Source organism: Cheilinus undulatus, linkage group 17 (assembly GCF_018320785.1).
Source record: "Cheilinus undulatus linkage group 17, ASM1832078v1, whole genome shotgun sequence".
In the NCBI taxonomy this organism is placed as follows: domain Eukaryota; kingdom Metazoa; phylum Chordata; class Actinopteri; order Labriformes; family Labridae; genus Cheilinus; species Cheilinus undulatus.
Genome location: NC_054881.1, coordinates 42,835,399 through 42,859,430, shown reverse-complemented (window position 1 = coordinate 42,859,430; position 24,032 = coordinate 42,835,399). Strand labels below are relative to the sequence as shown.

The 24,032-nt window shown below is 41.0% G+C and overlaps 2 protein-coding genes across 3 annotated transcripts; both read right to left on the bottom strand.

Moving 5' to 3' along the window:
- Positions 1 to 243: 243 nt before the first annotated feature.
- zdhhc12b (zinc finger DHHC-type palmitoyltransferase 12b) lies at positions 244 to 12,480 on the bottom strand. Its single transcript, XM_041811686.1, has 5 exons — positions 11,876 to 12,480; positions 9,787 to 9,926; positions 8,799 to 8,891; positions 4,481 to 4,647; positions 244 to 4,396 (listed from the first exon to the last, which is right to left on the bottom strand). Exons 1-5 carry the CDS (start codon positions 11,970 to 11,972, stop codon positions 4,081 to 4,083), a joined length of 813 nt encoding a protein of 270 aa, XP_041667620.1. The 5' UTR covers positions 11,973 to 12,480; the 3' UTR covers positions 244 to 4,080.
- A 1,724-nt stretch (positions 12,481 to 14,204) lies between these two features.
- On the bottom strand, positions 14,205 to 23,760 carry uap1l1 (UDP-N-acetylglucosamine pyrophosphorylase 1, like 1). Of its 2 annotated transcripts, XM_041810253.1 has the most exons (10): positions 23,697 to 23,760; positions 22,988 to 23,324; positions 19,489 to 19,693; positions 17,684 to 17,859; positions 17,431 to 17,603; positions 17,017 to 17,210; positions 16,677 to 16,817; positions 15,332 to 15,517; positions 14,896 to 14,962; positions 14,205 to 14,737 (listed from the first exon to the last, which is right to left on the bottom strand). In XM_041810253.1, exons 2-10 carry the CDS (start codon positions 23,265 to 23,267, stop codon positions 14,651 to 14,653), a joined length of 1,509 nt encoding a protein of 502 aa, XP_041666187.1. In that variant the 5' UTR covers positions 23,268 to 23,324; positions 23,697 to 23,760; the 3' UTR covers positions 14,205 to 14,650. The 2 variants fall into 2 exon arrangements, with proteins under 2 accessions (XP_041666187.1, XP_041666186.1); XM_041810252.1 differs by having other exon boundaries at positions 22,988 to 23,749.
- Between the last annotated feature and the right edge of the window lie 272 nt (positions 23,761 to 24,032).

The following is a 24,032-nucleotide window of genomic DNA, read 5'->3' as shown; positions in this document are numbered from 1 at the left end:
TAAAATGCTCTGGCCTTTCTCAAACGCTGTCTATCAAAGGTTTTCCAGCTGAATGTGTGAAACAAATCCATCTGGCCTGTCAGGTTAAAAAGATCCTGTGTGCACAAACCTGCAGATGTATAGACCAATTTGTAATCGTGGACTTAGTCTGTTTTGGTTTTCATATCATTTTGAAAGACTTTTACAGATTTGCAAAACTTTGCATGCATTTTCAGATCTGTGGCAGATTTTGCAGCAATAATAGCTCCATGTTTTCTACCCTGTGAGGATTACTTAAAGCACTGGAGGCCTCAGATAGCCACTTGTGGTGCTATTTTATTGATGGGTGTTTACAGTTAGTTCAGAGAAGTAAAAAACATTTCATGACAGCATTGCATAAAATTCAAAACCACACAAACATGAATCAAAGATGACTTCATTGGAACAGAGCGAACATTAATTTGATCACCACATTTATTGCTGGGTTACTATTGCACCAGGGGAATAAAATTACTAAACAATGTATTGCACTCAGAGCTACGGTGGCCCAAAAGTTCAATTGCAAACATTTGGAATGAATAAAAAGCTGAAATGTTAAACGAATCTCTGAAATATTAAACAAAATGCAGAGTTATTTGAAATAAAGAAAAAAAAAGAATTTCACTGAACAAAAAAATATTTAAAAGAAAAAGAAATCATTTCAAGAAAAATATATTCTATATTTTTGCAATTTGGCAAATAATTTTGCATTTCATAAAAGATTGTGTTGCATGAATCATTTTGTGTTTTGTAAAATGTACTGGTCATTGTTTGAAATATTTTTTCATTTAGTTTAATTTTGCATTTTAATAAACACTGCAGTGAAATGTTCTGCACCTTGTAGTAAATATTTTTGAGTTCAGTGAAATTTTATGCACTTTGTATTAAAATAATTTTCACATTAGGAGACGTTTTCATGCACTGTATTAAATATTTATGCATTTTGTGTTTTTAATGCTTTTCCTTGGATTCTTTTTGCACTTAAACTATTTGTACAACGTTTCTACATTTTTTGAACGTGGTGAAAAGTTTTTCGCGTTTAGTAAAATGGTTTTGCAGCTGACCTTCAGGGCCACCGTACAAATCTCTTTTTCCTCACTTTGTTAAATCCTTTGTTATTGAATCAAACAGTCATATAAATAAATCTAAAGACGATTCCTGGTTTGAAACAGATTAAATTATTTACAGAGATATAAAATAGCTTGAAATGCTGTTTGTTCAAACATCCTGTACATCATGATTGGATTAAATGCTGGAACAATAAATACAACATTAGATTTATAAATTTCAATACCTGCAAAAACACAATTGGTGCATGAAGAATTCATCGTTCACTTCAAATAAAAATGTCCTTGAATATAAAATAATAAAGAAAATGGACCCTGTACAACCTCTCTAACAGAACATTCACACACAGAACAAAAATAAAAACCTTCCTACGCTGAAAAAGTCAAAATCTGATAGAAAATCCTAAAAACCACAGAGTCAGAGCATGCACCGAAACGAGTAGAGCATTTTAAACTGCACTGATAATATTCAGAGTAAACATCAGGGGTTATAACAGTCTGCTAACGGGCTCAGAGTCTCTTTAAATAGAAAAGTTCAACAGCAGGTTTTTATTCAGGGTCTAAATGATCCTAAAAACTAATCGATGATGATAAAAAATCCAGCCAGCAGCCACAAAAACAGCAAATGTACAGGAAGAGACCTTCTAGTTAAAGCTGTGTGATGCTCTCTCGGACCTGGCTTTGTTGGGAAGGTGGTTTCAGGGCGGGATGGTTCCTCATGTGTGAGCAGAAACACTCCACCTGTGAGGAAGTCCCGCTTCTTTCAAGGTTTAAACCGACAACCTGCAGCGGGAAGGGAGATAAATACTCCGGCTTTCCTCCCTCACTGGGACTAAAACAGGGCCCAGGTGATAAAGTATCAGGCCTTCATTCTCCTGTAAGAGCAGAAGTCCTGCAGGACAGTGACACGTGGAACGACCGCCTACATGAATGATTCAGAGCAGGACGCAGGAATGAGGGTCATGACCGGCTCCACTCAGAGCCTCAAAGTGGGACAGAAAAGAGCCTGAAGACACGGCGGATAATAGTCTGACTGTATATCCTTCGATGGTTGTGAACAATCAGGGACTAAATTCAGCTGCAGTATTTGTTATCATGAAGAAAGACGAGCTTATATTTGACTGAGACGTCTCAGAGCTGCAGCCTCAGCCTGATAATGCTCTTAGAAATAAACCTCACTCTATGTTAGGGTTAGTACGCCTGCAACAGCTGCAAGGTTTTTCTATCTTTGGACATTTCTTAATGACAGAGTAAAACCAGAACTCCATAAGCCTTTTGTTAACTTGGCAGTTTACTCCTTGTTTTCTTTAAAAGCAGAGTCATGACTGGAGGGAGAAAAGCAGTTAAAAAGTGTCGCCATCCTCTGCCTGTCTGCTAAAAAAATGCCTAAATTTCTCTCCCACTCATCTACATGAACTCCAAATCAGTAAATACCTTTCTAAATACCGCAAAAGACATTGAGCTCCAGCTCAGCCAATGGAATGGCGTTGAGCTCCACCCCCCAAACTCAACTCAGCCAATGGAATGCCGACGTTAAGTGGCATTGTGCTCCGCCTCGATCTGCACACTGCAGTCAGGGCTACCTGGATTCTACTGCCTCATTTTCATGATTTTGAAATTTAATTTTATAAACTTAAAGATGTTTTATGTGACTGAAATTTGATTTAGGAGTTCATAACACAGTGACCTGTCATACAACAAACCTAAATACAGATTTATTTTCACTTTATAGGGTCTTTAAAGTAGTAAAAATGGATTAAAAGTGGCAAAAAAATGGAAAAAGGGGCGACAAATTGCAAATAAGGGCAATGGAAATAATGAAGGTTGACAGCCTACTGTAACAAACTGATTAATGTGACTTGCAGCGGATCATTTCTGAGGTCAAAGTTTTCCTTTTTTAAGGTTTTCTGGGGGAATCATTTTTTTAAACTAAGACATAAAAGAGCCACATGTTGAGTATCACTGCTGGAGACACTCGGGCTGAATAGTTTAGAAATGGACATTAGTTTTTAAAATGGAGAAAATGATCATTTTTCTCATTTTAATTTAGAAAAATGTACCAAAAAATTTAAGTTTCTAAGTTCTATAACAACTAAAGATACCTGAGAGTGGACTCTATCTGTGATGTGTAGGTAAGAACATTTATTCTGCAATAAAACCAGATTTTGACACGTCTTAAATATTGCATCTGCTGCAATCTGAAAATTCCTACTTTAGCTAAATTATGATCAATTATTCTGCCTGTGCACGAGTTCCCACATTTATAGGATGCAGCAAACATCTGAGATGTATAATCCGTACTAAAGGTGTTGATGATGAGATTTGAGAGTCATTTTAATTGACATGTTAAAAAAGTCAGACTCAAACTTCTGTAGACACAGAGGTTGAAAACTCAGCGCTGCTGAAGCCTCAGAGAGTCTAACGGCGTACACTGGGCTGTTTTTATGCTGCTAACAAGGCCTCTACTGCACTCTTTATGGATCTGCTGGTTTTATATGCTGGCCATTTGTGCTTCATACTTTTGTTCTGGTTAATATTCTATAAAAGTGAAATTTACTTTACAAAACAACGAGATTTAAGCGTGCCAGACTTTTCTTACACCTTCATTTGATCCTGATCTGTGCACTCCTCTTCATCTCTTTATACACAAATACTTCTGAAAAGAGTTTAAATACTGATTAAATAAATACAAATCTGTACAATAAAGGAATATTTCAGTAGTTTATAGTGGTTGTGAGACTCCTTTAGTAGTGGATGATAAAACCAGTGATTCTATCTGTGGTTCAGAGTTGATTTTGGTCCAGACTGACTCATCTTCATTTTAAAGAGGTTAATAATTCAGTTATTCATTAAAACTCTCGTCTTTTAAAGGTAAACTCACACACAGAAAGTTCCTCTCCAAACGTTGTGGTCAAGAATGTGCCGATCCCGTCATCCAGAGTCCTTCCTGAGATAAACTCGTCTCTGTTCCAGTCCACTGACGCTCCTCTAGTTCTTAAACCTGGTCGCTGCCCTCCCTGAAGTACACCTGCTCCCACACCACTGTGCCCCACACGCAGAAGAAGCCCCACAGGTTATGGAAGGTGCCGCGGTCAAACGGGTTCTCGTCGGCGCCGCAGTGTTTGAGGTAGGAGATGCGGTGGCGAGACATGAACTCCCAGGTGGTGGTGTTGAGAGAGACCAGGTACAGGTGAGAGCCGAGGAGGAGCAGCACGATCAGTGAGAGCAGAGCCACCAGGACGGCCACCGTCAGCAGCACCCCGTTAGTCCGCAGCCACAGCTGCCAGGTGGGCGCGAAGCTGAACCCCGTCCTGAGGAGGCACGGAGATTACAAAGAGATGTCATCACACTGGGATCAAGATTTAAAGCAGGTTTATAGAGCTGCGTTTCCTCACCAGGCGATGTGCAGACCCCACAGCAGCACCAGCAGCTGGACGGCGAGATAGAGAACGAACCAGCGGTGGTTCTTCTCGCCAACACAGTTCTCGATCCACGGGCAGTGATGGTCGTACCGCCGCACACAATGCTGACACGTCTGACAGTGCTTGGATCTCATTGGCTGCTGCTCAAAAGAAGGCAAATTAAAATGTGCATGAGAAACAGCACAGAGAAACACAGCAACAGCAGGAAAACAGGAAATCATGACCATTGTGTCAGTGGCTCCCAGGCTTGAGTGCTGATTGGCTGATGCTCCTGTGACCTGTACCCAATCAGGCTGTTATGTGCGGGACATATGATAAGACCATGGAGAGTAAAAACAGAGGAAGACAGACTTCACAGCGGAGCCAGAGTAGACTTTCTGATTATCAACTGTATCAGTGATCGTTTCGGCCCGTGCTGCACGGCCGACCGGCGTTCTCACTGACCAAAAGGAACCAGAATTTGGGCTGAAGGGCTAGGATCCAACCCAGGTCCCCAAAGTGAAACCATCTCAAATATCTGGATCAAGAGCAAACTTCCAGGGCTATCAAGAAAAAGGCCTGAAGTGCAAAAAAATGCAGTTCCTAAGGTGTCCACTTGAGGCTGATTCCAAAAGTGAGTCAGTCTCCAGTAAGCCTCATGATGAAATCTCCAACTTTGAAACAAACCCTCTCTCTAACACTAACTACTGATTTATTCATATATCCAGACTTCTAATCCAAACATGGCCGCCTCTGGCTCCTGAAAATAAACAAACACTGAACACAAGGGTTCAACATATATAGAGCTGGCCAATGTGAAAATCTAATGAATCGTTTGTTGGCTTTTTTAGACCAGAAGTTGATGCCAGAGTGAAACTCTGTTAGCCATTAGCTGGGCTATTGTTGGTAATTAGCTGGGCTATTGTTAGCCATTAGCTGGGCTATTGTTAGCCATTAGCTTGGCTATTGTTAGCCATTAGCTTGGCTATTGTTGGTCCCTAGCTGGGATATTGTTAGCCATAAGCTGGGCTATTGTTGGTAATTAGCTGGGCTATTGTTAGCCATTAGCTGGGCTATTGTTGGTAATTAGCTGGGCTATTGTTAGCCACTACCTAGGCTACTGTTAGCCATTAGCTGGGCTAATGTAAGCCATTATCTGGGCTATTGTTAGCCATTAGCTGGGCTGTTGTTAGCCAATACCTGAGCTATTGTAAGCCACTAGCTGGGCTACTGTTAGCCATTAGCTGGGCTGTTGTTGGTCCCTAGCTGGGCTAATGTTAGCCATTAGCTAGCTATTGTTAGCCATTAGCTGGACTATTGTTAGCAAATACCTGAGCTACTGTAAGCCATTAGCTGGGCTATTGTTAACCATTAGCTGGGCTATTGTTGGTCCCTAGCTGGGCTAATGTTAACCATTAGCTGGGCTATTGTTAGCCATTAGCTGGCTATTGTTGGTCCCTAGCTGGGATATTGTTGGCCATTAGCTGGCTATTGTTAGCTATTAGCTGGGCTATTGTTAGCCAATACCTGAGCTACTGTTAGCCATTAGCTGGGCTATTGTTAGCCATTAGCTGGGCTATTGTTGGTCCCTAGCTGGGATATTGTTGGCCAATACCTGAGCCACTGTAAGCCATTAGCTGGGCTATTGTTAGCCATTAGCTGGGCTATTGTTAGCCATTAGCTGGCTATTGTTGGTCCCTAGCTGGGATATTGTTGGCCATTAGCTGGCTATTGTTAGCTATTAGCTGGGCTATTGTTAGCCAATACCTGAGCTACTGTTAGCCATTAGCTGGGCTATGTTAGCCATTAGCTGGGCTATTGTTGGTCCCTAGCTGGAATATTGTTGGCCAATACCTGATCCACTGTAAGCCATTAGCTGGGCTACTGTTAGCCATTAGCTGGGCTATTGTTGGTCCCTAGCTGGGCTAATGTTAGCCATTAGCTGGGCAATTGTTAGCCATTAGCTTGGCTTTTGTTGGTCCCTAGCTGGGATATTGTTGGCCATTAGCTGGCTATTGTTAGCTTTTAGCTGGGCTATTGTTAGCCAATACCTGAGCCACTGTAAGCCATTAGCTGGGCTATGTTAGCCATTAGCTGGGCTATTGTTGGTCCCTAGCTGGGCTACTGTTTTCTTCTGCTCTCTTAAACCAGAAACAGCTAAATTGGGTTAAGCATACGGTGAGATAAGCACTGTCTGGCTGACAGTTAATAGTTACTATTGTAGACTACATTAGCTGGTCGTCTGTAGCAGGAAGCTTCGAGTTGTGGTCTTTGTCATCCTGCTCTTTTTGAATTAACTACATGTATGTCCAGCCTCACTAACATAGGAATGATAAAGTATTTGAATGAAAATGTTAGATGTGTATGTTGCTGCTGATTTGACTTTTTAACATATTTTCATTCTTTGTGAGCATCGGTACTAAACGTGTCCTGACCCAGGTTAGCATGCGGGCTGGATCACAGCTACACTCGTCCTGCTTGCTGTTCTGTGAAGCTGATTTTGATCAGTGGTGTGAAAAAAAGAGCTGCTGTTGCTCATCAGCCTGGAAAACTGAATTTCAATGAGATGTGTGAGGCTCAGTGAAACACGGATCACATCCTGGGAATAAAAACACATGAAGCATGTGTTTGATCGCAGAGAGACAGAGAAACATCCAGGGAGCTGCAGACGCCTGCTACTCTATTTACAGCTCCACAGGGAAAATACCAAAAATATACCAACATCTGTACTTAGTTCTATTTTAGGGGGGAAAGCTGCACTATCATTGATATCATAGAGTGTTTCTAACAGAAGTGAGCTTTACCTGGGCAGCAGAGTCGGTGCAGGAAAGGTAGGGCAGTATTAGGTCGGCTTAAAGATTACTATTAGGTTAGTATGATGCTATTGCTTCAGTCCTCACAGGCATTTCCATTTTTTAATCATAAAGATATTAACTACATTCATTTAACACACTCTGTTTCCTGCTGTAAAAATCATGTTTGGTGCTGAAAGGAGGTCAGGCTGCTGTGTAACATAGAAGTGGGTTACCTGACAGCACATGTGTTATTCTATACCTGTGAATGATCCTACATGTACTGTACCAGCTCAAGAGTCACATTTCAGCCTGAGGGCTACACAACATGTTAACAGAGAGCCCATCAATCACCAATCAATCAATTAATATCTAACCTTAGCATGAAAAGTTTGACAGAGATACACAAACCTTTTTCATGTTTCCCTCTTCTGCATCCTCAAACAACAACTCCATTTCTCATCTTTAAACATTTCTAGAATTGTCCTAGACCATTCTCCTAAAGTTAATGACACTGGACTCAGTCACATTCAACAATCTATTACTGGTTTACTTTACGTTCATAGCTCAACTCAGGTGAGAAAACTATGCTGATCCTAATTAGCGTCTCCCAGCTCCCACAGCCAATCACAGCTCTTTCCCTAAACACAGAAGTCTATCTAAGCATGACATACGTCTCACTAATCCTGCCTGCATTAGTGCTGATGCACCACACTGCTGGTGGCAAAGCCCCTCCTCCACCCCAGCCTCCTCCTTTATAGCATAAAACTTCACCTCCTCCACCCCAGCCTCCTCCTTTATAGACTAAAGCTTCACCTCCTCCGCCCCAGCCTCCTCCTTTATAGCATAAAGCTTCACCTCCTCCACCCCAGCCTCCTCCTTTATAGACTAAAGCTTCACCTCCTCCACCCCAGCCTCCTCCTTTATAGCATAAAGCTTCACCTCCTCCACCCCAGCCTCCTCCTTTATAGCATAAAGCTTCACCTCCTCCACCTCAGCCTCCTCCTTTATAGCATAAAGCTTCACCTCCTCCACCCCAGCCTCCTCCTTTATAGACTAAAGCTTCACCTCCTCCACCTCAGCCTCCTCCTTTATAGCATAAAGCTTCACCTCCTCCACCCCAGCCTCCTCCTTTATAGACTAAAGCTTCACCTCCTCCACCCCAGCCTCCTCCTTTATAGACTAAAGCTTCACCTCCTCCGCCCCAGCCTCCTCCTTTATAGCATAAAGCTTCACCTCCTCCACCCCAGCCTCCTCCTTTATAGCATAAAGCTTCACCTCCTCCACCCCAGCCTCCTCCTTTATAGACTAAAGCTTCACCTCCTCCGCCCCAGCCTCCTCCTTTATAGCATAAAGCTTCACCTCCTCCACCCCAGCCTCCTCCTTTATAGACTAAAGCACTGTAAGGGCTGTTTGGATTCTACAGTGGGAGCCAGTGTAATGAAGCTGATTTTTTTCATTAATACTCGCTCAGTTCAGACACGCTTTCACACAAGCATGAAAACATGTAGGCAGTGTACCTGCAGCAGACAGTGGCCACAGCGTCTCTGTCGTAGAGACTTGGTGGTGGGGGGTATCATGTCCTGCTGCTCCTCTGTCACTCCCAGCGTGAACTGAAACAGATACAGGACAAAATGTGGATTTTACAATCAACTCATACTGCTGCTCCTCTTTTTAATATTCAAACTGGTGTATGGTACATAAAGCTGTCAAATTTCAAATACTTTAATACTTTTTCTTTTCAAGACGTTTCAAAAATGACAACAGCAATGTTGTTTATGTAGCTGATAGTATTGAAAAGCACTGAAACGTTAAAAAACTGCATCTAATTCATAGCGAGAGCATACGAGAGGAATGAATCCATCAGAAACTGCAGGAAAACTTCTGCATGCCATCCAAACTGCACAAAACAATTACATTCAGGAGTCTGTCTGCACTTTTAGATCGGTGAAAACCAAAAGTTCCCAAATATTGGCCGTCAAGGACTTCTAGTTTTGTTACAGTAGTGTCAGACAGGCTTGATTTTTACTAAAATCATCCCCCAGTTTACATTTCTGCGATCATGACAATCTTAATGGTATGTATGCTATCATACATGTGTGTTCAGTATTAGCTAAGCTGTGAATAAATGACATCACTGAAATTAAACCTCAGCACAAACTTCAAACGCCCCAAAGTCCCCTCCCTGATACTGAATTCAAAACACCTGCAGTGCAACAAAATATCTCTGCAAGGTCAAGGTGAAACGATGAGAAGTACTGAGTCAGCTGAAATCAGGAAATATTCCTCAGGTCAGCAAGTCAGAGCTTTGAAATATAAATGAGAAGAAGATGCTTCAAACAAGTTCTAGCAGGCATCTTCAGTCTGAGTAAAGACATCACTATCACTCCATTACCCAAAATATAAATGTCCCAGCTATCACTGAACTTTTAAACCACATAAAGATCCTACAGCGTCATAAATTACCTCTGATCAACCATTCCCATAAAGATTGTGATCATAACTCACCTGTAGGTCACTATCATCAGACAGGATGAATCCTGGATCCATCAGAGAGACAGCGAAGTAAAGCAACACGGACACGAGCACCAGCAGGACAAAGAGCACGGGCTGGACCAGCTGACCCGTCTCCTCCTGCTTCCTCAGCTCTAAGAACAAAACCACAGGCACAGGATTAAGTCTGAAACACAACAACCAGAGGCTACAAGGCTCCATTTCATCCAAGTCTGAGGCCTTTTAATGAAAAGTGGATACAGATCTTCTGACGACAACCAGCATCAAGTTCATTTTAGCTGCTTTCTTGGTGTTCATAAACAGAACCCTGCAGGAGTACGTCCACCAGTCAGCTGCTTTGCCTTGTGCACATTTTGTCATGGTACATCTGCAAACTAATCAGATTATTTGGGATGTTTGATGATGAATGAACATTAAATGTTCTTATTTTGATGGAAATATTCTTAATTATTCCCCTTTGAGGGGAAATAGAATTTTAAAGTTCAGTTATTGAACATGCTTGCATCCTTGAGGTTCATTACAAACTGTAAAGCTCTGACTCCCCATTGTGAGTTGTACTCTCGGGTTGGATGGCCCACTTTGGCGACCCGGAGGCTCATTCACTGGTACACCTTTATTTATAAGGCGATTCTTGGTCTGCCTCCCCTCTGTCTATGCGTTTTTATCATGCAGAGAAGTATCGGACAGTATTCTTTGCGTTCTCAGGACCTTTTGATGCTCTCCGTCCCAAACGCTCAGACAGAAATTGGGAGAAGGGCTTTTGGGTACTCTGCACCCTCAGCCTGGAATCAGTTGTAGGATAAAGCTCAAGGAACTGGTGTCCTTAAATATTTTTAAATCTAAAATGAAAGACATGGAAGCAGATTCTACAGGATGTCGATGTTTTAGCTCGGCTGTTTGAACAATTGATTCTCGGATATAACTCAGAGATGGTTTTAATCCAAAACGTTGAGCTTTGTAAATTGTACTTTGTCTCTCTTTGTATTTTTGTCTGTAACTATGTTTTTTGCTGCTGCCTGTCTTGGCCAGGTCTCCCTTAAAAAAGAGGTTTTTAATCTCAGTGGGACCAACCTGGTTAAATAAAGGTTAAATAAATAAATTTTAAAAAATGCACAGATACAGGCTGAAACACACAAACACAATCCTGTGGACATTCACTAACAGAGAGATGTCAGTGAGGGGCTGCTGCCCACAAAAGAGCCTCTCATTATGGTTTGGGGTTTGGTGTCCTACTAAAGGGTGTCTCAACAGTACTTAGGAAGTGAACCGACACCTTGGCAGCATCAAGACAAGTTTCCAGAGTTAGTCCAACCAGGAACTGAACCTAAAATCCCAACTTGACTCCAGGATATAAAGGGTTGTACTACATGGCAGTCAAAATCTTGATGCTTTGTTATAGGTTCATACAAAAGTAAATATTTTAAGTAATATTTAGTTCATTTTCTCCCAATAAACCCATATTATGCAGCTTTATCAACCTTTATCTCCTCCTGAAGCTTTTCCTGGTATGTTTTATACTCTTTCACACTCGCTTTAAGTCCCACAAGTTAAACTAAGTGCTGATTATCTGCAGAAAAATAAAAGCTGCAGAGGAAGTGAGGCAGTGTTTGACAAAGACTAAAAATCAAAATGAAGATGGTCTTAATAAGTATGTGTGCATTTGTGGCTGCATGAGTGTCTATTTGTTTGGCCATTTATGGTAGAAATTAAAGACTTTTCTGACTGTTTAAAAGCCTGGAGACCTTAGATGGAAATTAACCTACAAGTCCTGTGCAAAACTATGTTTTTTCGTTTTTTAAATACTCATTCATTCAGTAAACAGGAACTTGAATATGAACAAAGCATGAAACTTTACATTGATTGGAAGTGAGATGATAATGCAAATGGAGCAGAGATAAGCATGATTATGCAAACACTGCTCCAGCTCGCTTTAAATACATGAGATGAATAAATATAAGAGTACATGCAGTTTTAACAGGATGCATCACTAGAAGGAGCTTAAAACGACAGAAAATTCAATTTTAGGAAAAGGCTGCAGCTGCACACACGGTAGTGTTTACCTGTATAAGAATCTGAGTCTCACCTGTATCATGCAGGAAGAGAATGAGCGTGATGACCCATGTCAGAATAACATGAGCTGTTCTCACCAGGAAGCCTGATCCGAACACATTTTTAAACATGGTCCTAGCATGTTAGAGCATCCAACCCAGGCTTAGAGCATCCAACCCAGTCTTAGAGCCTCCATCCCAGTCTTAGAGCATCCATCCCAGTCTTAGAGCATCCATCCCAGTCTTAGAGCATCCAACCCAGTCTTAGAGCATCCATCCCAGTCTTAGAGCATCCATCCCAGTCTTAGAGCATCCATCCCAGTCAGACCCGAGGCTCCACACTCTCTACACAGCCTGTCTGTGGTGTTAGCATCGAGCTAACTAATGAACGCCTACATCCAGACGGGAGGGAAGAAAACAAGCTAACGTCGGAGAAGTAACGGTTACAGAGCTAACGCTAGCCTGCGGCGTTACGCTTCTTCATTCACGTCACGGAGCCAAACATTGAATTAAATATAGACACAAAAATTAATATCTTGATTTAGCAGTGAAAACAAATTTTCAGTAACTGGACTGAGTAACGGTGATGGGTGCTACGCGGTCCAGACGGTCCTCTTCGCTTCGGTGCATTCGTGTTTTGTTGTCGTCCCTTTAACAAGCTCAACCGTGATTGGTCTGTATCAGTCACGTGACGGCACAGGATTGGATGACATTTTTTTTTACAGCGAGTGGGCTTTAAAAAAAAAAGCTTCATTCAATCTACATGAACAAAAACAGCTTTACAAATTGTAAAAAAATAAGTCTACATAGCAAAATAAATAAATAAAATAAAATAAAATAAAATACTTGTGATATATCTAAATCAGCGTTACACAACCCTGCTCAACCAAACAGCCAAATTGTTGAGAAACGTGGTGAAAAGTGACAATTGAAATAAGTTACAGGTAGCACAAATGGGCTAAAAGCGGCAAACGCTGGAAGAAAAGTGGCAAAGATGGTGGGAAGTGACCAAAAATGAGTTAAAGGTGGCACAAATAGTCAGAAAGTAGCAAACACTAGGAGAAAAATGAGGAGAAAAAGTGGCATAAAAGGGCAGAAAGTGGCAAAAATGGTTAAAAACATGGCAAAAAATGCAAACACTAGGACAAAAGTGACAAAAATGGGAAGAAAAAGTGGCAAAAAGGGCAGAAAGTGAAAAAAAATAGGTGAGAAGTGGCCAAAAAAAATGAGTTAAAGGTGGCACAAATGATCAAAAAATGGCCAAAAAGAGTGAAAAGTGACTGAAATGGGCAAAAATCAGAGAAAAAGGTGGAAAAATGGGCAAAAAGTTGCATTCAGTTGCAAAAGGCAGCTTAATTGGGTGTGAAGTGGCAAGAATAGGCAAAAAGGGGGCAAAATTAGAAGAAAAGTGGCAAAATGGGGAAAAAAAGTGGCATTAAAGGGACAGAAAGTAGCAAAAAAGGATGAGAAGTGGCAATAAAATTGAGCTCCAGGAGAGAAAAATGGTCAAAAATGTGCCAAAAAATGAGTGAAAAGTGACTAAAATGGGCAAAAATCAGAATAAAGGGTGGGAAAAATTGGCAAAAAGTGCCATTTACCTGCAAAAAGCAGAATATGTGTCAAAAATTGGTGAAAAGTGACAAAAAGAAGTGGCAAAAATAGGCTAAAAGCAGCAAACACTGAGAGAAAAGTGGCAAAAACAGGGAGGAAAAAGAAGCAAAAAAGGGCATAAGGTGGCAAATCCATGGCAAAAATGAGTGAAAATTGACTTAAATGGGCAAAAATCAGCAAAAAGGTGGAAAAATGGGCAAAAGTATCAAAGAGTGGTAAAATGGGAATGGCATTTATTGCAAAAGGCAGCTTAAATGGGCAAAAAAGTGGCAAAAAAAGGCAAAAGAAGAGGCAACAAATTGCAAAAAGCAGAAAAAGTGTCAAAAAGAAGTGACAAAAATGGGCTAAAAGCAGCAAAAATGGAATTTAAGTAGCAAAAAATTTCAAATAAGGGCAATGGAAAAACAGATAAAAGCTAGAGGCTGACAGCTAAGTTTGACAATAAAAGACGACTGTTTAAGTGTGGGAAACAAACTCATTAATGTTACTTGCAACGTATAATTTCTGAGGTCATATTTTCTTTCTTAAGTTTTTCTGGGGTATTAATATTCCAAATAAGAACATAAAAGAGCCACACGTTGAGTTTCACTGGTTTAAATAATTAATTTGTACATTCAAGCTTGGTTTTGATTCTTTACATTTATTTCGTTGTACATTATGCCTTGCAAACAAAATCTGATCAATGATATGGAAAAAAACATCTACATAAAACATTTGTTTCAATAAATTCTATTCTTTAAATGTATTTCATGTTTATTTAAATTAAATGCTCTTTAACAGAAACCAAAAACCCAAAAACATCACAAAGATTTTTGAAACTTCTCCTGAGATTGTTGTAAAATTACTCCTGGCTTCTAACGCTCAAAATAAAAACCTGAAGAGTAAGGTGCATTTATTAAAAAATAACAAGAGAGGAAACAAGGTGAGGTATTTGTTTATTTTTTTTGTCACTTGTAGAAAAAAAGAATTTTATAAATTCCCCAACTCATGTACAGTCCCTTTTTTATTTTGGAGTATTTCACATTACTAATATCTCTGGTAATATGAAATGAGTAAAATGACAGTAAACAGTTTCCATTAAGATTAAAAAATCGAGTAAACAAGTTGTTTCAGGACTTAGAGTCCCCAAACACATCAGTCTGAGTCTTGGTCCTGATCTCCACCCTGCAGAATCTTCTCTAGTGTTTATCAGAGAAATGTCATGGCGTCTGCAGCTCTTTGGCCTTCTTTTCATCCAGAATAAATGGAGTCTGCAGAGTTCTACCGTTCAGCAGTGGCTCCAAACCCTGCAGGAGAAAAAAAGGAGAGCCATGGGTTAAAATATGAACCAGTTTTCTGTAATGTGAATTTCAGTGGCTGATAACTAAAACAACCTCACAATACAGCAGAGATTCTCAAATTATCGAATGTCTAAAAGCATCCTTGATCAAATCCACGTCCTCACCTCGCCAAAGTAAGAGACCAGCGGGGAAATCTCACATGGAGCTGGAGGAACATCACCGGCAGATACGCTGGAAGAAAAAACAACCAAGTATTTTAGCCTTTCAGCTTTTATTCATTTGCTTATTTTCTACTCACTCAGGAGAAACTAAGGGTAAGATTTAAGGTGGAACTTCTGCCAATGCTGGAACTATCACGGCTGGTTAAATGTTAGTAAAAAGTCAACCTGTACTACATTAGTAATTATGTTCAGACTAGGTAAAGGTAAGCTAGAGTGTTTCAGTTCCTCCACTCCATTTTCTCCTGGACATCGACATGTTTGATCCACATTCTGCTGCAGTCAGTCAGATTTTGGATTTTGATTCTTAAGGAGAACAAATCACAGTTAGAATTGATTTTATCTGCTGCAGCAGCGTTCATGTATGACATTTCTCTCTGACCTGTCCGCCGTAGAGACGTTATTCTCGTGTCCATCCGTCAGCGTGGCTCCTGCAGCCGCCGCCCAGCGACAGTGCTGCTTCAGCAGAGAGTTTCTGGCCGTGGTCGGGCTGTCAGATGGCGCTCCGTCTGCGTTCTTCAGCGGGGAGAACTCCTCCTCCCTCACGACCTCAAACGCCACAAAGTTCCTTTGAGAGACATCACAATATCATTTTGTCAGCTTCAGACGTGAACTGTTTCCACACATGCACTCCTGAAAATTTCAGTGATATTTCACTGAAATCGTCATGATTTTCTTGTTTTTTATTTGTGCCTCAAAGCGGGAAGTTTTTGCTGCCAGACTGTCAGAGAGGGTGGAAATGCGATGGACAAAGACTGACATGACTGAATAAGGTTTTTGGCTTTAACGCTGCGTGTAACTGAATGGAGTCAAAGAGCTAACAAACAACTGGAAAAGAAAAATGTGAGCTGAGAAGAGGATAAAGTGCATGATGATCACACATGCTACCCCTCTTCCACCTGCCACCAGTGAAGTTTTCCTGCTGCATGCTCCAATCCAGTGTTACTCAACCCTGCTCAACCAAAGAGCCAAATTATTGAAAAATACATTTGCAAGAGCCACAATCTAAGTGGTGAAAAGTGGCAAAAACAGCTTGAAGTAGCAATAAAATTAAGTCAAAGGTGGAAAAAATTGTCAAAATGCAGCAAAAATGGTTGAAAATGGGGAGAAAAAGTGAAAAATGGTCAGAAAGTAGCAAAAATGGGTGAGAAGTGACAAAAAAATGAGTGAAAAGTGACTAAAATTGGCAGAAAGCAGTCAAGACTGGCAAAAAATAAACAAGTGGTATGTAATGGCAAAAGGTAGCTTAATTGGATGAAAGGTGGCAAAAAATGGTAGAAAAAAGGGCAAAAATGGGCTAAAACAGTGGCAAAAAAGAACAGGAAAAATTTTGGAACAAGGACACAAGTGGTATTTAAAGGCAAAAGGTAGCTTATTTGGAGAAAAGGGGCAAAAAATGGTTAAAAATGAGGGAAAAATGGGATAAAAGTGGCAAAAATGTGGAAAAGGTGTCAAAAAGAAGAGGCAAAAATCTGGTCAAAAAATAGGAAAATAGGGGTATTTCATGGCAAAAGGAAGCTTAAATGGATGAAAAGTGGGAAAAAATTGTGAAAATGGCAAAAAGTTCCCCTTTTTTTAAGGTTTTCTGGGAGATTAATATTACAATTCAGACATAAAACAGCCACACGCTGAGTATCACTGCTCTAATCGGTTCAATCCAACATTTTGCAGAAATTTTACAAAGGAACTGGCAACCTGAGAAATACTGGAGACTTAAAAATAAACACCTGGAGAACGGAAAGACGTCAAAGACAAATTTCTCCATCTTGATGCCATTTGGTTTGGCGGGTTTGACGTGATTCCCACACGAGTCCACGAAGGGAACCTTCTTCAGGGCGACGTGCTGCTTCAGCTGGTCTTTAAACTTCCTGTTAAATGTCAATAAAAGCACTGATCAGTAAGCATTCATGTTTATCTGAGTTTTCAGGACTTCATAACCTCCCTCTCTCCCCCCTGAAGTACCTAACCAAAATCTTAAACTTACAGCAGATCTGAACTGGTGAATTTATCTAAGCTATAAAAATAAGCTGGTTGTTAGATTTTTCTAGAATCATCAGACGTCCTCACTCTGCCACGTCCTGCAGGAATGCTCTGGTGAAGAAGTGGTTGCAGATGTTTCCGGCGCTGAACACCAGCTCTCCTCCGGGTCCTCTCAGCTCAGATGTTTCTGGTCGGATCTCGCTGTACTCCACTACCTGGGTGACACCCTGAACCCTACAGACCACGCCCACTGGCTCTGCAGGACACGCCTTCTCCACCACCTGATAATTGAACAAAAACAATGAATAACTAAAAGATGAAAGGAAAGGAAGAGAAAAGAGGGAGAAGACAAGAGGACAAAAAGAAGGTGAATGATGAATAAGAACCTGATGAAGATGATGTCAGATTTCTAAATATAATTCCATCCTATTTCCAGTTTCCTGTTGTCCTCGTGTCCCAGATCAGGTCTTTTTTAATCGTATTCAGGATGACGTTCCTCACCTTTGCTCCACAGTCGGCTCCTCTGCTCACACAGAAGCCGATAAAGACGGGGTCGGCCATCTTGACCAGGATGTTGTCCACACAGTAGACGTGCAGATACTCCACCCGCCTCCTCTTCATGTCCTCCAGAATGGCGTTGTCCACCAGAGCCTGGTACAGACCGCCGTTTCCGTCTGATAGAGTAGAGAAAAGTCGGACTAACTCTTAAACCAAAGAGACGCTACTGTCTAGACCCCTGATGAGGTGGGCGTACCTGGAGCCATGGCGATCTTCCCTTTGTCCTGCAGGATGACTTTCCCCTCAAAGGTGACGGCGGGAATCATCCTCTGCTCAAACATGACGATGTCTGACGGCTTCAGACCGAAGTAGGCGTTCTCTTTGAAGAACTGTTCCGTAGGAGCCAGAGTGAACTCGCTCGTCATGATGTACCTGAAAAGATTTAACACAACAAACAAATTTAACACGATTAATCTTAAACAGATCCTGGTGCACAGCCCAGGTTGTCAGGGGCCGGCCGGCTGCAGGAGAAAAGTCAACAAAAGAGAAATAATCTGCTGCACACTGAAAATGACTTTACTCAGACTTCATGATGAGAGAACAATGCATTTACCTGCAGCTTCTCCAGGTTCACCCAGCCGGGATTCTGCTGGTTATGCTGGTGAACCTGAAGAAGCTAAAGATGTAAAGCCATTTTCACTGAGCGCTGGAATATTTCTCTCTTTTTCAACTTAAAAAAATGATGTAAACATATTTTACCTGCAATCTATGTTCATATTCTTCTTCAGCTTCTCCAGACTTACAGTCAGAGCCAGTAAGCATCATGCTTTTATCGGTAATACTGGTAAAGATGCTTTTAGAACTATGGTGCATTTGCATTATTTTTGCAGCATTTCTAAAATCCTGAACAACACATGGTATCATTGTTCAACTGTCAGTCATTTCTATGAGGGCCCCTGAAGACAGAGGCAGAAATAGTTTGTTTCTGGTGCAGGTGCAAAACCTTCTCATGGTTCAGATAGCTTCTTGTGTGCACACAAAAGTTTTGCATTTGTTATTTCTCATCTTAGCTCAAAGCAGTTAAGAGAGCACAAATTTAATCTTACACACAGAGAAAGAAAGAAATACTGGGCTTGAAATCTGCAGGAAATAAAGGGAATGCTCCTCTCCTGGATAGATGAATCTTCTGTTCTTCTTTCATTGTAAATGTAAAACCACGTTTTCTGCTGCTCAAAGAGGTGAAAAACTACGGAGGACCAAACCTGCCAAAATTAAAAATAAATAAATAAATAAAAGTAAAAATAAAAACAAAAACAAAAAATTCAAAAACTAAATTCAAAAACTAAATACAAAAACAAATATAAATGGAAATAAATACAAAAATAGAAAAATAAATAAATAAATAAATAAATGTAAAAATAAATACAAAAATAAAAAAATAAGACTCAAAAATTAAATATCAATAAATAAAATTGTTCTGCTCTCACATTTATCTATTTCATGCTGCAGACACTGTTAGCATGAAATGCAGAAGGAAATGTTATTTAAATGAGGGGGCGGTCCTAAGTGTGTTTTGGGTTGAACTGTGTGCCTATTGGTTGATCGACATGTGAGCTTCAAGATCGACTTGTCATGATTCACGGGAGTCTGCTATGTGAGGATATTTGGCCACAAATCAAGTTTCCTGACGTTTATCTGGACCTGATTTTAAGAACACAAAGCAGAGCCTGAAGGCTCACATGAGCCTGGTCTATCCCCGATGGATGAGAAATTAATTTAATGCTGAAGTTTTGTGAATAAAAAGCCTTAGAACAGTTGATTCTCTTCTGTAACTGGTTATTAATCTACTTCTACTTTACTTTTATTTATTTATTTATGCATATATTTTTCTACTTTTGCATTTATTTCCTTTTATATATATATATTTTTATATTTATTCATTTATTTTTTTAATCTATTTTAATGTTGGCAGGTTTGGTCCTCCATAAAAAACATCCTTGACAGCAGAAACTCTACTAAACAGCTGAGGAATGACGGCAGTAGTACTTTAAACACTCTCACCATGGGACGGTACACTTGGAGCCGTGTTTTTTCTCTGCCAGCTGCTGGATTTTCTGAATCCTCTCTGCTTGGATCTGGTACAGGGTCTTCCCGCTCGGTAGTCCAACGTTGTACATCCCTTTGGGGTACTGAACTCCCAGACGAGTCCCCTGACCGCCGGCGAGGAGCAGGACTCCGACTTTATTCTGCGAGATCTGCAGGAGGCCTGGAGGAGGGAGAGTGAAGACATCAGCAGCAGGAAATAAATACCGGAATTAAAGGGCTGCATGAATATCTATTTTTATTCATTCTTATGCAATTACTGACAAAATGCCTGCATGTTTGATTTCTTTAACATGTGAGTCTCACAGCTGGCATGTTTTAGTGATCAGCTGATGTTCGAAATCCCACAAACAAATATAATATATGTATGAGAAGCAAGAAGCCTTCAGTTTCTCTGCTTTATTCACTCTTTGCACCAGACATTAAAAACTGCATGGACTTGTAATTTTGGCTTCATTACAAATATGTACAGGGTGGAACCAGAAGAGTTAAATATCTGGAGCTATGCCCACATGCATGCTTTCACATCATTATTTGCTCATCAGGCAGTAATGTGCACTTTTTTCAAGCTATTTTAAATTTAAATTTAGATTTGAAATTCAGAAACAACACATCATTTGAACAAAAATGATGCTGCTCCATCTAAAATAACAAAACTTTATCCTTTACAGTCAACATCATCTTTAAAATCTCAATGTTTTCATACTTTTTCAACACAAATCATGAGGAGCTTTTGAAAAAACATCCAGGGTTTGAGTCCTGAATTCTTCCCTGACTTCCTCTTTGGTGTCAGTCCTCCATCATCCCTCAGCTCCTGTTGGTTTGCCTCTATGCTTTTACAGTAAGCTGGTCTGGCAGGAACATCAAGGTAAGCCAGTCAGAGGCAGAGTCAGGTGGATCACGGGGTTATCGACTATGTGAAGTCAAAGTACAAACACAGAAGGGCTAAGTCTAACACAGGCTGTTTATGCTGCTGGACGGATCTCTAGAAACACGGGCATAAAATGAAGCCTGGCGTTAGATTATGAAGGACACGGTAGTCATACATTCAGCTGATCCTAATTAGTGCCTCCAAGCTCCCACAGCCAATCACAGCTCTTTCCCTAAACACAGAAGTCAATCTAAACATGACGTATGACTCACTAATCCCTGCTTCATTAATGCTGATGCATCACACTGCTACTGCTGGTAAAGCTCCACCTCCTCCACCCCAGCCTCCTCCTTTATAGACTAAAGCTTCACCTCCTCCACCCCAGCCTCCTCCTTTATAGACTAAAGCTTGACCTCCTCCACCCCAGCCTCCTCCTTTATAGACTGAAGCTTCACCTCCTCCACCCCAGCCTCCTCCTTTATAGACTAAATGTTCACCTCCTCCACCCCAGCCTCCTCCTTTATAGACTAAAGCTCCACCTCCTCCACCCCAGCCTCCTCCTTTATAGACTAAAGCTCCACCTCCTCCACCCCAGCCTCCTCCTTTACAGACTGAAGCTTCACCTCCTCCACCCCAGCCTCCTCCTTTATGGACTAAAGCTTCACCTCCTCCACCCAGCCTCCTCCTTTATAGACTAAAACTTCACCTCTTCCACCCCAGCCTCCTCCTTTATAGACTAAAGCTTCACCTCCTCCACCCAGCCTCCTCCTTTATAGACTAAAACTTCACCTCCTCCACCCCAGCCTCCTCCTTTATAGACTAAAGCTCCACCTCCTCCACCCCAGCCTCCTCCTTTATAGACTAAAGCTTCACCTCTTCCACCCCAGCCTCCTCCTTTATAGACTAAAGCTTCACCTCCTCCACCCCAGCCTCCTCCTTTATAGACTAAATGTTCACCTCCTCCACCCAGCCTCCTCCTTTATAGCATAAAGCACTGTAAGGGTTGTCTGGATTCTACAGTGGGAGCCAGTGTAATGAAGCTAATTTTTTTCCATTCATCAACAGTAGGATGTATAAAGATGCTCAGATAAGTTATTTTGAACGTTTTGCATCCTGACAGCGGTGGTCTGCAGCCAGACTATCCTGTCTAAAACATATTTGTACCTACAGCCAATATAAACAGCTGATACACTGTTGTAAATATGTGCAGATACTGATAATTCATGCAGATTGTATTGTGCATCCCTAGTCTGTTGATGAGGCAGCACCATGCAACCATCACCCTGACATGGAGGAGTACAGGATGACATCAGCAGTGAGAAGCTGCAGGAAAATGCTGACACAGCAGCATGTGAAGCTCAGAGTCTAACATGGGACTTCACCTAATTCTGTGACCTTAGAGGAGGGATGGATTAGTGCAGGGGTGTCAAACTCAAGGCCCGGGGGCCAAATCCGGCCAGTGGTACAGTTATACCTGGCCCAAAAGATCATTTGAGTTTTTCATCATAAATGCGCACCAGATTCACTCCAGTAGAAAAATAAATCATTATAACTATGATAGTTTAAAAACATCCTTGTTAAGACACAAAAAATTGAAAAAAGAGTAAAAATAATCAAATAAAAAGTCAGGAATGAAGAAAAAACTTGTGCTTAATTTTGCATCTCACAATTAAGAGTCACAATTTTCAATTTTACCTCATATTTTGACATTTTAAACTCATGACATCTAATTTTATCTCATATTTTTTCCCTTTTAAACACGTTATTTTGACTTTTTCTCATAGTTTGACCTTTAAAACTCAAAGTTTCCAGTTTCACCTCATTTTTTGACATTTTAAAGTCATAATTTTGAATTTCATCTCATATTTCAACCTTTAAAACTCATAATTTCCTATTTTTTTCTCATATTTTTGCCTTTTACACTCACAGTTTCCAATTTTCTGTCATATTTTCATCTGCTAAACTCACAATTTTGGCTTTTTTTCTCTTATTTTGACTGTTTAAAAACATTATTTTAAATTCTAATTTCATGTTTTGAGCTTTTGAACTAATATTTTTTACTCTTGAACACAGATTTGAGCCTCTAAACATCAATTTGACTTTTTTAAAAATCTCGACATCATTTATCATCAGTGTTGGGTTTTTTTCATTCCTGGTGAAAATGAGGATAATAGTTTATGGTTAAATGTTGACCCTGTTGGACTCTCAGGTTTGGCCTTAGTTCAGGATCCGGCCCCTGCTGTGACTGGGTCTGACACTCCTGGATTAGTGGATTCTCTCTGTGAGCACATGATGGTTTAAAGTTTTTTAAACCTGCCAAAGTGACCTGAGTATCATCTATGAGTGGACAGCAGTGGATATTATGCAGATGACAGCAAGCATCCTGACTTTAACTCATTATTTCCAGGCTGTCCTGTCTCTTGTGGTTTTTCTACGCACGTCTGGTCAACGTTTGTCAGGAACTTTAACCATTTCAGAATATTCATCCCCACGTTAGCTCAGAGACTATTTCCACAGATCTCAAACGACTCACTCATGCACTGTTTTCAACTTTTCCTGAAGCTGAAAGTCTGATCCCACACTGACCTTCATGCTCCCACTCCTCCAGCCTCTGTCTGCCACTCTTCCTCACACTGCCGATGCTCTCAGCAGGAACAGGCTCTATGTTCTGGTCCAGGCTCTCCACTGGGGTCTGTGCAGCCCTCTGAGCCCCCTCACAGTGATCCTTCAGCCCCTTCAGGTCCAGCTGAGACAGATCCTGCAGAAAGGTCTGCCTCTCCTCTTCGCTGAGCTCTGACCAGAAGTGAAGGACGTGGGTCTGGCCTGCAGCCTCCAGACTCTGCTGGACTTCTTCATAAGAGAGCATGATGGACCAGACTTAATCCAGATTCTTCTTCTGCTGTCTCTGAGAGCTGCAGGAGGACTGAGAGTGTTTACAGGAAGTGTGAAAGAAGAACCTCGTGACTGCAGCTCAAACAGGATCCTGATCCTGATCCTGCGGTGGAGAAGTCAAACTAACAGGATAAACTACCACAGAGCAATGAAAGGAGTCTTTATGGAGCTGCAGGTTTACACTGGAGCGCAAACATGTCAGAAAAAACTCTTAAAAATAACCCAGGGTAGCCGCCACATGAAGGGCTTCCTGTCAGCAGCTCAGCGCTGAGCCTGCAGACAAACTTCAGGGAAAAATAGCGCTGAGTCAGCTCCTCCAATCAGCTGACTGCACCGCAGAAAGTCTGCGCAAAGTAACAACCAGCAAAACTACTAAAAATCATGACTTTAACAGAAAGTTCACCTCAGCAGAACGTCTGTCTGCCTCCACTCCTCTCCAGCGGAGATTTCCGAGGATTCTTCTTCTACGGTTACAGCAGCAGGGTCACTCATTCCCCCAGGGACCGTCTACAAATTCACACTTCTTCAAAGTGGAGTAAAAACGTTCAATAACTGATGAATAACAGGAGGATTTTAATGAAGAAAAAAATATATATATTTTTTAGAAACAACACTTCAGGCATGAAGTCATTTCCTGTAAAACTGTTGCGATATTGATCATGTTAGGATTGATTTGATAAATAACCAGTAAAAACCAAAAACATCATTTCATCAATCATCTTTTGGGGCCATGTTGGGA

Coding starts and splice junctions, on each gene's coding strand:
- zdhhc12b (XM_041811686.1), bottom strand. CDS start 11,972: ATGTTTAAAAATGTGTTCGGATCAGGCTTCCTGGTGAGAACAGCTCAT. Junction 8,892..9,786: donor CTGATGATAGTGACCTACAG/GTGAGTTATGAT, acceptor TATCTGTTTCAG/TTCACGCTGGGAGTGACAGA. Junction 4,397..4,480: donor TGGGGTCTGCACATCGCCTG/GTGAGGAAACGC, acceptor GTGCCTCCTCAG/GACGGGGTTCAGCTTCGCGC.
- uap1l1 (XM_041810253.1), bottom strand. CDS start 23,267: ATGCTCTCTTATGAAGAAGTCCAGCAGAGTCTGGAGGCTGCAGGCCAG. Junction 19,694..22,987: donor GGAGGAGTGGGAGCATGAAG/GTCAGTGTGGGA, acceptor TCCCTCCTCCAG/GCCTCCTGCAGATCTCGCAG. Junction 14,963..15,331: donor AACGTCTCTACGGCGGACAG/GTCAGAGAGAAA, acceptor TTTTTCTTCCAG/CGTATCTGCCGGTGATGTTC.